The following is a 15,712-nucleotide window of genomic DNA, read 5'->3' as shown; positions in this document are numbered from 1 at the left end:
TGCAGAAAGTGCTACAGGGGAGCTACAGATAGAAGTGGCCAGGGTTGAACCAGCTACTGCAGAGGGTGCTACAGGGGAGCCACAGATAGAAGTGGCCAGGGTTGAACCAGCTACTGCAGAGGGTGCTACAGGGGAGCTACAGATAGAAGTGGCCAGTTTTAAACCAGCTGCTGCTGAAAGTGCTACAGGGGAGCTACAGACAGAAGTGGTCGGGGTTAAAGAAGCAGCTGTAGACAGTGCTACAGTTGAGATACAAACAGAGGTGGCCAGGGATAATCCAGCTGAGACTGACAGTGCTAAAGGTGAGCTACAGGAAGAAGGGGCCTGTGAGAAACAGACAGACAGTACTACAAGTGAGATGCAGGTAGAAGGGGCCTGTGTGAAACAGACAGACAGGGCTACAGGAGAACTACAGCTAGAAGGGGCCTGGGAGAAACAAACATACAGTGCTGCTGTGTCTGGGGGGAAAACACAGGAGAGTAGCAGTGGTTTGTGTGGAAGCAGTGCAGGAGTTAATGACCAGACGAATGAGGTGGAAATGGAAGATGAGGCTGTTTCACAATCTGCACCTCATAAACGCAAAGGAATGACTTCACAGTCAGACCAGAGTGAAAGTGAGGAGTATGAGTCAGATGGTAGTGACATATCTGAGTTAAGGAAGTCACAACACAGAAGATCACTGTCAGTCAAAACCATCAAAACTTTGCTACAGGAAACAAAGAATGTTCGGGGCTTGAAAATAGAGGAACATATTCCTGATACAGAGGCTTTCTATACGTCTGTCAGGTTTCACATGGGAAATAACAGCTTTACTAAGCAGGAAGTGTATAGACTAAGGAAATTACTGCCAAAGGTCAGAAAACAAATTCACGAAAGGAAAACAAGTGGCAACTTTTAATTTATTGTTATTGTGCGTTTTAGTCACTCCTCTTCTCTCCATGGAACATTTTAAGGTTGGAACTTTGAACTTGAATGGGGCAAGAGATGTGAGAAAACGTGCAACGCTGTTTGAACTGGTCAAGTTAAAACACATTGATGTTCTTTTTATGCAGGAGACACACAGTGATAAGGTGAATGAGGTGGAATGGAGGAAGGAATGGGAAGGTGATTTAGTGTTGAGTCATAATACTACAATTAGTAGTGGAGTTGGTTTTTTATTCTCAAAACGTTTTATTCCTGCTTCCTATACTGTAGAACATGTTGTAGAGGGTAGGTTCATTGTAGTGAAAGCACATTTTGAAACATTTAATGTGGTTTTATTGAATATTTATGCTCCTTCTAAAGGGCCTGAAAGAAAGGCTTTTTTAGATATAGTGTGTACTAAATTGTCCGATTTTAGTCCGGATGATTTCTTATTTTTTTCTGGAGACTTCAATTGCACAGAGAATAACAGTTTAGACAGGAATCATAATGAACCCCATCCAGCTTCTCAAAGTGCATTAAAGGGGAACTATCTTATAAATGGCCTTTTTGAGTGTTTAGCATTGTTTCCTAGCTATGTGAACTTATATTAATATGATCCATGTCTCAAAATTCTCATATTGGCGCATTCTTCCAATTCTCCTCTCACAATATTCACCCTCACTGAACTGAGTCGTTTGAAAATGTGCCTATATGTGATGTCATATAGTCACTGCTGCATGTTAATGTTGAGATAGACGACGACGCTCCGCAGTGGTTTAGGTGCCGCCCTGCAGCCCAGGCTCAAAACAGCTCGAAATCTTGAGGTAGAAAAATGCTGTTTTTGAGGACTTGATTAGAAATACAAAACAATGAATAAAAAAAATATATATATTACAGAGGTGTTCCATAGACTCACAGGAATTGTGTAAAAGTGCCCAAATAGTGAAAGAAATAGTAAAATAGTTCCCCTTTAAGAAAGCTTGTACACACACACGGCTTGGTTGATGTGTGGAGGAGGTTTCATGGGAATGAGCGCCAGTATACATGGTCTCATTGTAGGGATAATGTTGTCTCCTTAGCTAGACTTGACCGTTTTTATTGTTTTAAGCATCATTTTAATGTTTTTAAAATGTGTAAAATATTGCCTGTTGGTTTTACAGACCATTCATTGGTAATGTGCAATGTCTTTATTAAAAATCTGGTGCCTAGAAGTGCGTATTGGCATTTTAATTCAGCTTTGCTCCATGAAAAGGATTTTAGGGATGTTTTTAGTTTTTTTTGGGTCCTGTTTAGGAGTAGGAAGAATGAGTTCTCTTCTCTTAGGCAGTGGTGGGACTGTGGCAAAGTAGAAATTAAAATGCTTTGTCAACAACACACTCTCAATGTAACTAGAGACATCACTACCTCCATGAGAGATTTGGAGACTGAGATAGTGGACCTTGAGAAAATGTTTGGGTCCACAGGAAATCAAGGACAGTTTGAAGTCCTTAATAAAAAAAATGGCTTTAGCTGACCTGCTAGGTGTGAAGGCTCAAGGAGCTTTGTTAAGGTCTAGATTTATGAATGTCAATGCTATGGATGTGCCTTCCAGGTACTTCTTCGGTCTGGAAAAGAAGAATACACAGAATAAATTCATTCACTCTCTTCTGTCAGAGACGGGGCAGGACATCACTGATGCCAGTCAGATCCGGAGACGGGCCGTTGAGTTCTATTCTGCTTTGTATAGCAGTGAGTACACTGACAATGATGTCCTTCTACAGTCTTTTTGTGAAGGATTGCCCACAGTATCACGGGAGTCGAATGTGCTGCTGGAAAGACCTTTGGACTCGTCAGAGCTCTATTCTGCCTTACAGAGCATGGGTGGCGGGAAAGCCCCTGGTATTGACGGTTTGACGAGTTTTACAAAGCCTTTTGGGACATTGTGAAAGACGACCTTCTTGAGGTATTCAATGAAAGTCTGGCTGAGGGTGCGTTGCCGCTTTCGTGTCGCAGGGCAGTGATAACCTTACTGCCAAAAAAGGGGACTTTGCAGGACATAAGGAATTGGAGGCCTGTGTCAATTTTATGCAGTGAATATAAGATTTTGTCAAAGACCTTAGCAAACCGTCTGAGAGAAGTGATGGATCAGATCATACATCGTGATCAGACGTATTGTGTACCTGGCAGGTCAATATTAGATAATGTATATTTAATTCGTGATGTTTTGGGTGTCTCTGATTCATTGGGATTGAATACTGCTCTTATTTCAATAGATCAGGAGAAAGCATTTGACCGCGTTGAGCACAATTATCTCTGGAGTGTTATGAAGAGTTTTGGGTTCAGCGATGGTCTCATTGCTATGGTGAACGTTTTGTATCAGAACATTGAGAGTGTGTTAAAATTCAATGGTTCTCTATGTGCTCCTTTTGAGGTACAGAGGGGTATTAGGCAAGGCTGCGCTCTCTCTGACATGTTATATGCAATTTCATTGGAACCCATGTTACAATCATTGAGAAATGAGATGAGGGGTTTAGCTATACCTGGGTTCCAAGATAACATTGTTTTGTCAGCTTATGCTGATGATGTAGTTGTATTTGTAAAAAATCAAAACGATGTAAATATATTGGAAAGAATTGCTGACAGTTTTAGGGCTGTGTCTTCTGCCAAAATAAATTGGAGGAAGAGTGAGGCGTTAGCTGTGGGAAACTGGCATAGTAGATTACCTGTGTTACCTCAAAACATGATCTGGAAAAGGAATGGTTTTAAATATTTGGGGCTATACCTTGTAAATTACACGATTGTACAGAAAAATTGGGAGAATGTGGTGGAGAAGGTAGAAGGAAGGCTGTTTAAGTGGAGATGGCTGTTGCCTCAGATTTCCTATAGAGGCAGAGTCCTGATAATAAATAACCTTGTGGCTTCTACCTTGTGGCATAAGCTGGCATGTGTGGAGCCTCCTTCAGGCATGTTGGTGCGTTTGCAGGCAAAGATGGTTGATTTCTTTTGGGATTGCCTGCACTGGGTTCCTCAGAGTGTTCTGTTTTTGCCCAGAGAAGAGGGAGGGCAAGGCCTGTTTCATTTAGCGAGTAGGACAGCGACTTTGAGGCTACAGTTCATACAGCGATATCCGTTAGGACCAAGAGATTTAGTTTGGAGAGAAGTTGCCTCTTTTATTCTTCGACAAGTAAATAGTCTTGGACTTGATGTATCTTTGTTTTTAACAGACCCGACGACTTTAAGGTTAAATGCACTTCCTCCTTTTTATCAGGGGGTTTTTAAATGTTGGACACTTTTCAAGTGCACAAGAAATACTTCTACTAAATCATTGCACTGGTTACTTGAGGAGCCTCTTGTTCACGGTGCAAGGATGGACATAGGCGACTGTGCAAATCCTGGGCTGACTGGACTGCTGTGTGCTGCCGAAGTGGTACGCCTGAGACGGCTGGCAGACACAGCAGGACCAGAGTTAAAGGATGCTCAGGCTGTGTGTTCGTTATTGGGCCTGAGGTCGCAGCGCTATGCAACCAGGGTGCTGGATCTCTGGAGACAGAGGTTGACTGTTGAGGAGCTGGGCATGCTTAGATTATACAGCAGTGGAGCATTAAAACCGGATAAACAGGATGAGTTTCCAAATATCTACCTGAGACCTGTACTGGGAGAAATGTCTGGTCCTCTACTTTTTGTAAAGGGTTCAGCTTTTTACAAAATGGATAGGAAATCGTGGTACAGAAACTGTGTCAAAGTAATTAATAAGAAATGGCTAAACAACAGAGTGGACACTGTATGGAGGAGTAGGCTGTGTGCAAGTAATGACACTCAACCTGTGTGGAGGGTTTTATATAAACCTCCTTTAAAAAAACAAACGGCTGACCTTCAGTGGAGGATTCTGCATGGTGCTGTGGCAGTGAACGCTTTTGTTTCCATCATCAACCCAGAGGTGGATAATAAATGTCCTTTCTGTGGGTTGACTGAGACTGTTTTTCATGCGTTTTTAGAGTGTAACAGGCTTTTAGGGCTGTTTGAGCTGCTCACTGACGTTTTTAGGCTTTTTGGTGAAACCTTTTCTGTTATTGGCTATATTTTTGGAGCAGGATATAAAAAAGACAACTGCTTAATTTTCTGGTGGGGGAAGCTAAGCTTGCAGTCTATGTAAACAGGAGAAACAGAGTGGAAGATAAACCGGACCAGGATGCAGTGTTAGTGTGGTGCTGTAATGTGAAGGCTAGAGTCTGGCTGGAGTTCAGGTTTTATAAAGCTATGGGAAATTTGGAGGCTTTTGCTCAGGAATGGTGTTCTGTTTCATTAGGGGCTCTGCTTGGCATCACTACTGCACTCGCTCGCGTACGTGCACGCGCACTGAATAAATTCCACAAATGTACCTTTAATACCAGTATTAGTCTGACCACACCCCTCATCAGCTTACCTTCATAAGCAGGTGTGTGGTCACCTGCTCTCCTCCTTCTCGCTTTCACCACAAGAAAGTGCCTCGGTAGTACCCCACTTGACGTGTTGTTAGTGGAGAAATTTTTTTTTGTTTACAAGGAAGGAGATACGTTGACATCATATCTTTATTTTCTCTCTCACTATTTTCGAGAAAATACGGCGATATTGTCTTCGTACTGGAGTGTCTAGAAGATGATGATCATTCTAAAAACCCTCCACCGGTTTTTCCTATTGGGAGCACGCCGCTGCATGCTTCTCAACTGCAGTTCCTTGCTGTGTTTGTTGGGGTGAAACCTGTCAGGCCACAGCTGAACTGTCATGCGTCGTTAGCTCGGCGTCTCGCGAGCAGAAGCAGTAGCACCCGAACGGTTGGAGCGGCCGTTAGCTTGATGCTATTCTGTTGAACGTGCTTTGATTTTAACATGTTTTACACTCTTGACTACGACGTCATCCTTGACAGGGGATGTTTCGTCGACCCTGCCCTGAGCCAGGACGGCAAGGTTGCATCGACAAAGGACTGTAGTGCGGGTTGGAGCGGCGACGCTGCCCAGTTCGATCAACACAGGAGCGGCTGTGTTCCTACGGTGTCTGTGACTGCACTTCACTGATCTACGTTCCGGGTAGGAACAGGTTTGACCAGACCTAATAACACGTTTTCTGGTTTTACTTTTCTAAATGTATTGTGAATAACGATGTTTTTCCCAAAACGTGTGTTGCTGCAATGCATTTGGGATACGGCGCGGGTTATGTGTGAGCTGTTTTTGTCACTGGCAGTTAGCTTCTCCGTGCAAATCGGGATGTAATGATCTGGTTGTTGTGTGAGAAACATCATGGTGTTTATATGTACCGTGTACTCACAACTAAGGTAACTAACCTATGAAGCTATGCTTGGTGACAAGTGAGTAAAAGAATGTTCTTTTCTCAGCCTGTGATGACAATGAACAGTGTGTTCACATATTAACAGGTTTTCCTGTTTTAACTGGCCGTATTGAGGGTAAAATAAGAGGATTGTGTTTCCCCCCGGTTCCCTGGGGACTTTTTCATCCTCCTATCAGACATGTTTGTGCACTAATTGTGTCTTTTGTGTGGTAGGGATGCGATGTAACTCTTAGCTTGATTGCTGAGGTTGTGCTAAAACAGCTGGAGAAACTTTATTTTCCTAAAAGAAAAAATGGTTTGGTCGCTGTCATGTGTGCTTAGCAAGGCCTGTGGCCGATACTAATCGAGAATGATGTATTCTCTCATTGTGAAAAACGGCGTTCCTCTGTTGAGTGTTTTTTGCCATTTTTTGTAGGTGATGATGGGTTGTGTGTGTCATGTGACCTACAACTGGGTTGGACTGGCCACAGAAGCACATGTGTATGTTGGACCGGGGCTCTTAGAGCCCTCTCTATTCTGTGTTTTTCCTTAGTAAAAATCAGATAGCAGGTTAGCTCATGCGCTGTGTGGAGCTGTCAAACGCTTCATAGAGCTGACTATGACTGTGTCATATTCTCTTTTTGTCATTACATCGTATCATGGGTGTGGGGTCGTAAAGGGGTGAACTGGTAACCTTTCCTCTCCCCCTTGTTTCTGTCGGTCAGGGGTACACCCCCTGTCCTTCAAGGTTCCCGTCACGTGGCGGTACGGCACGTTACGGGGGGGGGGGGGGGAGTTTCCTGGTCCCACGGCCTGGTATATTGGGCGTGTGCACCGCAGGAATTCCCCCGCCATAGAGTACGTCACCGTGCGCGTCTCTGTTGGTAGGACTTCCGTGTGCTGTTCAGGTCCATGTGATGGATCTGTTTCGGGGGGGTGGTCAGGGCTCCTCCTCACCAAGCGCCTATTCGGGCCTTCTGTGAGTTCGGACTCCTTCTTCCATGTGAGGGAGCCTCCATCAGAGTACAGAGCCTTCCTCCTCAGATTGTCAAAGTGAGTGGACCCTCTAGAAGGGTCCTATTCTATTGTATATGTATTCGATTCAATTCGATTATTGAGTGTGTATGGGTTCAGTGCCTCTTCCCCGGAGAGCCCTAAAACCAATTTTTTACATGGCTCAAGGTGCAATATATTCTTTTCAATCTGTACAGCTCGCGTGGGAAGTCTCTCTGGGGATCCCCGTCTCCTTCCTATGGGAGGGTGGTGGGATGTAAAAATGTGAAAAAATTTTACCCCGGCTGTGTAGACTGGGATACATACTGTTGATGCTTCCTTCTTTTCTATTCCAGAAGTGTTGGAGTTAGGGAGTGTCACACCCCTCTTGTCGTTCCCCTGGGCGCCTTGGGGATTCAATGACAGGTCTAAATAGCCTGTTCATTGATGGGGGTGTGTCCCGACGCACGTATAGTGCTAGCTCGCTGTAAACAGGCGATTGACTGGCACGCCTTGGTTGCTTGTGGTTGAAACAGCGTTTTTATAAAGCAACTGAGATGGGGGTTTTTCCTCTTCCGACGACCAAATCCCATGACCTGGGTTGGTTTTTCGACGGATTCTCGTTCATGTCTGGGGGATGATGACGGAATGGATCTGAACATATGTAGAGGGGTCTCACGACCTTGGGGTGGGCCACCAGGCGCGGTTCGCCCGAACGTCTGGGTGGCGCCTTCTTTTCATGTTAAGATCAACACGCATATCTGCCCTTCTCCTGGAGTAGGCATGTCGGCGTGGTTAGGGCACGGGACTGGTTCTGGTCACGCTGGTCCAGATCAGTTGAACGCGTTGTCCGCCGGGGATGCAGATCTGCTGTTCTGGTACCCTGAGGGACTTGGGCTTTTTTCAGGGGGAAAAATGCCAGGTCGGTCTGGGTGTCACAGGGTTAAGCGCTATGGAGACCCTGGTTGGGTGCGTTTTTACTCAGCACTGTCGTAATGGCTTACAGCCATGCCATTCTGTACACGTTCGATCTCGTCGGATCTCGGCCGCTACACAGGTTGGTCCTGGTTAGTACTTGGTTGGGAGACCGCCTGGGAATACCAAGTACGGTGTGCTTAGGGGCTGGTTCTCCATTCTTTTTCGCTCCTCTCTCACGCATGGCGATGAGGGGCCTGTGGGGGTGGTTTTTTGACCTCCTCTGGTGACCCTGTGCTTCCCGTACCGCCAGGCCCGGTCCGAAGTAATGTTTCGTCGACCCGTAGGCCTGGGTTAACCTTTTTTGAAAACTGAAACACTTGTACTGCGGTATGGCCGGTGTATACCCGCAGGTGTGTTTTGGAGTTTTTTCTTGAGGGGTTATAGGAACAACCACCGCATTGGGTAACACCGAGGTGGTTGATTCCCTGGTGTGTTGGAGCAGTGTCAACTCCCGGGTTCACCGGTTGAGGGTGCCCCTGCACGTTCATGACGTCTGCCAATCGTGTCAGCCTTCTCTGCCTCGACCCCTCTGGGTGGGGGTTTTTAAATGGAGGCTTGGTCATGCAACACCGCCAGCTTACGCTCCTTCCGCCGGGGCGGCTGTGTTCAGCTGTCCCCTCTGGCGCCTGTCTCGTCCGCAGTCTCCAGGCTAGGGTTAACAGCCTGTTGCCTGGTTTTTCCCCGGTGCGCTGCCTGCTTCCGTTGGTTAACCTTTTTGTGTGCTTACGGCCATGCTGACTGCCTGTTCTGCAGGGTCAGTGTGCCAGGCGGTGTACTATTGGGGGGACAGGGCCCGCTCGGCTTACGGCCATACCGACCTGAACACGCCCGATCTCGTCCGATCTCGGAAGCTAAGCAGGTTCTGGCCTGGTTAGTACTTGGTTGGGATACCGCCTGGGAATACCAGGTGCAGTAACTGAGGGGCCTTTGTCCGAATACGCTGGCGATGTGGGGGGCGGGGCACTACGTGCCCACCTGGTGGGGTCTTGATGCTGACATCATGGACTTCTCCGGGCCCCCATTCCAGGGAGTCCAGTCCTTTTGGTGGGTCTGGGTCTTCCTTCGCGCTCCGCTGCTACGGCCTTGCCACGGGGTTGGGTTTGCCCTTGACCCCGTGATTCTGGGGGCAGTAACGAGGTTGTTCCTCCGTTCGTTCCCGGGTGGCATGCGGGTTGTGCGTGTGTGTAGTCGTGGGGTCAAGCCACGGTCTGCTCACCCTGTGCGTTGAGTTGCTTGAGTGCCTCTTCGCACGGTCGGGTCCGTCGCCTTCCCGTGAAGCCTCTAATAGGGGGGATACCCTCCATTAGGGGGGGTCGGGGGGGCTCGGCCCTCCCTGTTCTGATGGTTTTGGGGGGCTGTCAGCGGGGTGTATTTGTCAGCCAGCGGCTCCGCTTGGCCTCCCTTTGTGCAGTAGTGATGCCAAGCAGAGCCCCTAATGAAACAGAACGTTAGGTTATGACTATAACCAAGTTCTGTTAATTAGGGGTGACGCTTGGCATCAGACGGCCGCTGCAGCCCTTGACCTCACCTTGTGGTGAAAGCTTGGGAAGGAGGAGAGCAGGTGACCACACACCTGCTTATGAAGGTAAGCTGATGAGGGGTGTGGTCAGACTAATACTGGTATTAAAGGTACATTTGTGGAATTTATTCAGTGCGCGTGCACGTACGCGAGCGAGTGCAGTAGTGATGCCAAGCGTCACCCCTAATTAACAGAACTTGGTTATAGTCATAACCTAACGTTATGGAAATGTGATTTGTGATGTCTTTGATGATGAATTGGTTTTTAACAACATTATGAATATGTGAAGCTCTATTTATTTATTTATTTATTTGTTTGTATTGTTTTTTTTTATCTTGAAGATGTAAAGTCTTTTTTAAAGGCTTGATGTAAAGCTTTTGTTTCATACAGTACAAAATAAAGTACTTTAAAAAATCAAAAAAAAATCTCTCTCTCTCTCTCTCTCTCTCTCTCTCTCACACACAAACACACATATGTATACACACACACACACACACACCTTGTTGGGTTCATCTGAGTTGTCGGACCAGCAGGCTGAGGTGATACTTGGGTAAACAGACGTCCATCCCTCCTCTGTACAGTTCCTACTGATACTGCCTGAGAGAGAAAGAGAGAGAGAGGGAGGGAGAGAGAGAGAGAGAGACTGTATTGTTTCTTAATGTTCTTCATTGTATGATGTTATAAACTGCTTTGATAGATAGATATGAGAGAGATATGACAGAGAGAGAGAAAGAGAGGCAAAGGAGAGATAGAGGGAGAATGAGTCAGGGGAGAGGAGATACACAGATAAAGAAGGATATAGAGAAAGATTAGATAGACTGAGATAGACAGATGAGAGAGAGAGAGAGAGAGAGAGAGAGAGAGAGAGAGAGAGAGAGAGAGAGAGAGAGAGAGAGAGAGAGAGAGAGAGAGAGAGAGAGAAGAGGGGGGAGTAGGGAGAGGGGGAGAATGAGTCAGGGGGAGAGGAGAGACACAGATAAAGAGGGATATAGAGAAAGATGAGATAGACAGATGAGAGAGATATGATAGATATAGATAGATAGATAGATAGATAGATAGATAGATAGATAGATAGATAGATAGATAGATAGATAGATAGATAGATAGATAGATAGATAGATAGATAGATAGATAGATAGATAGATAGATAGATAGATAGATAGATAGATAGATAGATAGATAGATAGATAGATAGATAGATAGATAGATAGATAGATAGATGAGTATTGTTTATGAAAGTTCTACATTGTAATATGTTTTAAATGTCTTTGATAATATTGTTATATTATCGTGCCAATAAAGCATCTTTGAATTTAACTGAATTGAATTGAGAGAGAAAAGGGGGGATGGGGAGAGATGGATAGACAGAGACAGGAATAGAGACAAATACATAGAAATAGAACAACATAGAAGAGACAAAGAATAATAAACTGAATCAGCATCTCAACATATGTTAAGCTCATAAGGCGTGATCTCAAGCGCTTGTTTTGATGGGAGATCTAGCGCTGCTGTGCAGGTAGTGAGGCTGCTACTTCAATCCATCACTCTCTAAACGCTCCTAACGAGTTCCGTCTCTGGTGCTGAGAGAGTGGAGCAGAGTAGCGTGGGGTCATTCTGTGTTAAGGTCTAGGGCCTCTGACAGAGGCTGTCAGGGAGGTCGTTTAGAATGTCAGCCGGTCTCCACATGTTGCCACCTTGACACACGGTACTTAGACTCATTAACCCTGAGACCATGGTCTGCTGCAGGGGTGAGGGAGAGGGGGAGAGGAGAAAGAAAGAAAGAAAGAAAGAAAGAAAGAAAGAAAGAAAGAAAGAAAGAAAGAAAGAAAGAAAGAAAGAAAGAAAGAAAGAAAGAAAGAAAGAAAGAAAGAAAGAAAGAAAGAAAGAAAGAAAGAAAGAAAGAAAGAAAGAAGAAAGAAAGAGAAAAGAAAGAAAAAGAAAAATGATGAGGAGAAAGGGTGATTGAGGTTGAACAAGATGAAGAGGGAAAGAGAGAGATAAAGAGAGAGAGAGAAAGAGAGATGGGAAGAGAGAGAGAGGGGGAGTCTGACTTCAGGAGGACGTAATCAGAGCCAGCATAACCGGACCACATACTGTAAACTTTAACATAACAATAGAGGTCAATGGTTCGAAGATTTGAACGCTCCCAAGCACTGGAATACACAAACACCATGTAGAATGTGTACTTTTACTTTTGATAAAGGAACACGCCAACATTATGAATTAGGAAATGTGCTAACCATCTTCTCCAGAGTCAGATAGAAGATAGATACCAATTCCCTCTCTGTGCATTCAGAAGAAAGCTATCTATCAAGCTACCCTAGCTTAGCACAAATGAATGGAAGGGGATATGGACCACTAGCCTAGCTAAAAACTCTGGGAGAGGTGTTTTTGGTCAACAGCCATAGGCTAGTGGTCCGTATCCATTTCCATTAATTTGTCTTACAGCTAGGCTAGCTTGGGAGTTAGGTGACCGGCCAGAGGAAGAGACAAGGGAAGCAGAGAGAGAGAGAGAGAGAGAGAGAGAGAGAGAGAGAGAGAGAGAGAGAGAGAGAGAGAGAGAGAGAGAGAGAGAGAGAGAGAGAGAGAGAGAGAGAGAGAGAGGAAGGGGAGGAAGGAGAGATGATATGAGATGAAATAAGGGAGGTCAGTGGCCGGCGCCCAGACGAGTGGAAGAGGATGGGCGGAGGAGGATCAAAGAGAAGATAAAGAGAGGTAGACGTTATGATGGATATGGTGTAATGAATAGAATGACAGGCATGATTAGGTGCGACAACATGGATGGATGGAAGGAACGGAGGCGGGGAGGGAGGGGAGGGAGGGAGGAAAGGGAGGGGAGGGGGAGGCGTCAAGAGGACAAACAGGATGGGAGTCTCACCATTTTTCCCAAACAGGTGGAAGAAGGCAGAGGGGCAGGACTGGGTCGTCACGTCACCAACTGCAGCGCTCTGCCAGCAAAAGATGTTGTCCCACTCACCTCTGCAGCCTGTACACACACGCACGCACACACACACGCACGCACGCACGCACACACACACACACACACACACACACACACACACACACACACACAAAGGTTACAGATATCAGTCAACCAAATCTGAAGCCCATGAGAACAGCATGATAGATGGCACTGTTATCACACCCCATGATTTCAAGCATGCTCTGGAAGTAGCCAAAGGATAGTATTTCTCCCAGGGGAGTGATTTTAATATACTTTCTCAACTATATGCATGTGTATACACGGGCACACACTGTATGCGTGTGCACACACACACACACACACGCATGGGAAAGGGCACACACTGCACAGGCTGCAAGTCACAGATAAAACCCTTCCCACCTTTATCACTTCAGCTAAACACACACAAATGCACCCCTCAAAAAACACACACATAGGATTATGGCTCAGAGAGTGTGTGTGTAAGAGAGAGATAGAGGCTGAGAGACAGTGAGTGAGGAGAGTGTGTGTGTGTGTGTGTGTGTGTGTGTGTGTGCGTGCGTGCATGCGTGTGTGTGTGTGTGTGTTGCCCATAGTTGCTTGAGGATTGCAAGGCTATCGAGGAAAAGGGATACATAACAAGCGATATTTAGTTCTATCTCCCCTGTAGCCCATAGATGTCTTTCACATGTGTCATTTGATTTGTGGAATTCTATACAGAAAGATTTAAAGGGTTGTATAAATATATTTTATAGTTAAAAGAAAATGTACAGTATAAAGAAAGAATAATGAGACTTTATGAAGTTAAGGGGTAACAGGTTACGATACGATATACAGGTGCAGCTCAATAAATTAGAATATCGTGGAAAAGTCCATTTATCTCAGTAATTCAATCAAAAAAGTGAAACTCTCATATATTATAGATTCATTACACACAAAGTGAAATATTTCAAGCCTTTATTTGTTATCATTTTGAAAAGTATGGCTTACAGCTAATGAAAACCCAAAATTCTGTATCTCAGAAAATTGGAATATTACACAAGGCTGCTGACCAAATTTTTAGGTGTAGCACAAATTATTATATTATATATTAAATTATATTTTTTAAACATCCCCAACGCTGCAACACCCCCATTTCTCCCAGGTGTCAGGCTCCTCATTCGCTTCCATTAATTTTGGGGACCATGTTTAAATATCATCCTTCTGAAGTATAAACAAACTATACTGCTGTGCCGATTTCAATAAAACAGACCTTTCTGAGTCAATGGTATGCAGTGGCGTTGCGCAATATGTCGGGGCCCCCCCACAGGGCAGACCACTCCCCTAAATCAAACCAAGCAGACCATGGCTCGGCGGCCCGATCAAACCAAGCAGACCATGGCTCGGCGGCCCGATCAAACCAAGCAGACCATGTACAGTATACAGTGGCTAATATACTATCAATACTACTATTGAATATACATACACTATTCATTTCATTTACACTATACATTTCATCAAACCAGCATGTCATGTCTCCTTTAACTGAGTGAAAAGAGGGAGAACTACATTGACCAGATGCCTGGCAATGTTTACTTCCTCCTCCACAGAGGCACTAGATCTGAGCCACAAGCTAGCGGCAAACATTCATTAATTTAGGCAGCACCACTAACACAGTGCACATGCAAATATTATCTGCAGGCTGCATTAGCAGCCAGCAGCCAACGTGCTACATTACATTGTGTTTATATGTGACATAGCCAAGTTAACAACGTTCCAATCCCTTAAGTCTCGAAACAATTCGGCTAGCTAACGTTAGCAAAGAACGCTAGCCTAGCCACAAGCTAGCAGCCGGCAACATTCATTAATTTACACTAACACAGTGCACATGCAAATATTATCTGCAGGCTGCATTAGCAGCCAGCAGCCAACGTGATACATTACATTGTGTTTATATGTGACATAGCCAAGTTAACAACGTTCCAATCCCTTAAGTCTCTAAACAATTCGGCTAGCTAACGTTAGCAAAGAACGCTAGCCTAGCCACAAGCTAGCGGCAACATTCATTAATTTACACTAACACAGTGCACATGCAAATATTATCTGCAGGCTGCATTAGCAGCCAGCAGCCAACGTGATACATTACATTGTGTTTATATGTGACATAGCCAAGGTAACAACGTTTCATTCAATCCCTTAATCAAGTCTAAACAATTCGGCTAGCTAACATTAGCCATTAGCAAAGAACGCTAGCCTAGCCACAAGCTAGCGGCAACATTCATTAATTTACACTAACACAGTGCACATGCAAATATTATCTGCAGGCTGCATTAGCAGCCAATGTGATACATTACATTGTGTTTATGTGTGACATAGCCAAGTTAACAACATTGTTCTCTAAACAGTTAGCTAACGTTAGCATCCAGGCTAATCAGGCTTTCGTTTTACAAACACTACAACTTACTTTTTTCTGATCCAGGTGCATAAGTCCACTTCTTCATGTTGCTCAGTTGCTGGTTTATACTTCGGTCCTAATGTTGGCGCAAAGTTTAATTTAGCCTACTGTGTGTTGTTACAGCTGTACTGTAAACTACTAGCTACAAGTTAGCTTGCCTTCACTGTCCAAGATGGCACGTTCACGTCAACTACAACTACACTAGTCTTCAACTGAGATAAAAAATATATATATATCATCCAGTGCACAACAATAAGTAACAAGTGAATAAAGATCTTAAAATATGAATGATTATATTAGGCAAATTAATGTTCTTCTTCAGGCAAAATGCACACATGAGATGATGGAACACAACTTTGACTATAACACTGACGCCAGCCCAGCTGCAGTTCTGCATGTATTTTACCAGGCAGACTCTGATTGGATTTGCAAGGCTGCCAATCATTCAACCTCTGTGTATTGGATGTCAAGGGCTGTCAATCATTAAATCCTCCATTCAATGGCAAGAGTTTAACTGCACAGTCCGTGCTTAGATGAAGTTAATAGCCTATTTCGATTGGCTATTATTTATTATTTATTTAACAATGGGTCAACCTGTGCAGATATTCTGCACGAATAATTACTGCAGGCAATACTGCAGTGCAGGCCTGCTCAGAGCTGTAAA

General features: G+C 44.7%; 1 protein-coding gene across 1 annotated transcript in view; it reads right to left on the bottom strand.

The window, feature by feature from the left end:
- The window catches only part of vipr2 (vasoactive intestinal peptide receptor 2), a gene marked incomplete at both ends in the record, with an annotated part of 117,045 nt that overhangs the window by 48,838 nt on the left and 52,495 nt on the right, over positions 1–15,712 (bottom strand). Inside the window, 2 exons of the mRNA XM_084325879.1 lie at positions 10,173–10,270; positions 12,552–12,659. Coding sequence (XP_084182005.1) covers positions 10,173–10,270; positions 12,552–12,659 — 206 coding nt within the window. The remainder of the gene's footprint in view (positions 1–10,172; positions 10,271–12,551; positions 12,660–15,712) is intronic.

Source organism: Notolepis coatsorum, assembly GCF_963971535.1.
Source record: "Notolepis coatsorum genome assembly, chromosome: 12".
In the NCBI taxonomy this organism is placed as follows: Eukaryota; Metazoa; Chordata; class Actinopteri; order Aulopiformes; family Paralepididae; genus Notolepis; species Notolepis coatsorum.
This window is presented reverse-complemented; position numbering and strand designations above follow the sequence as displayed.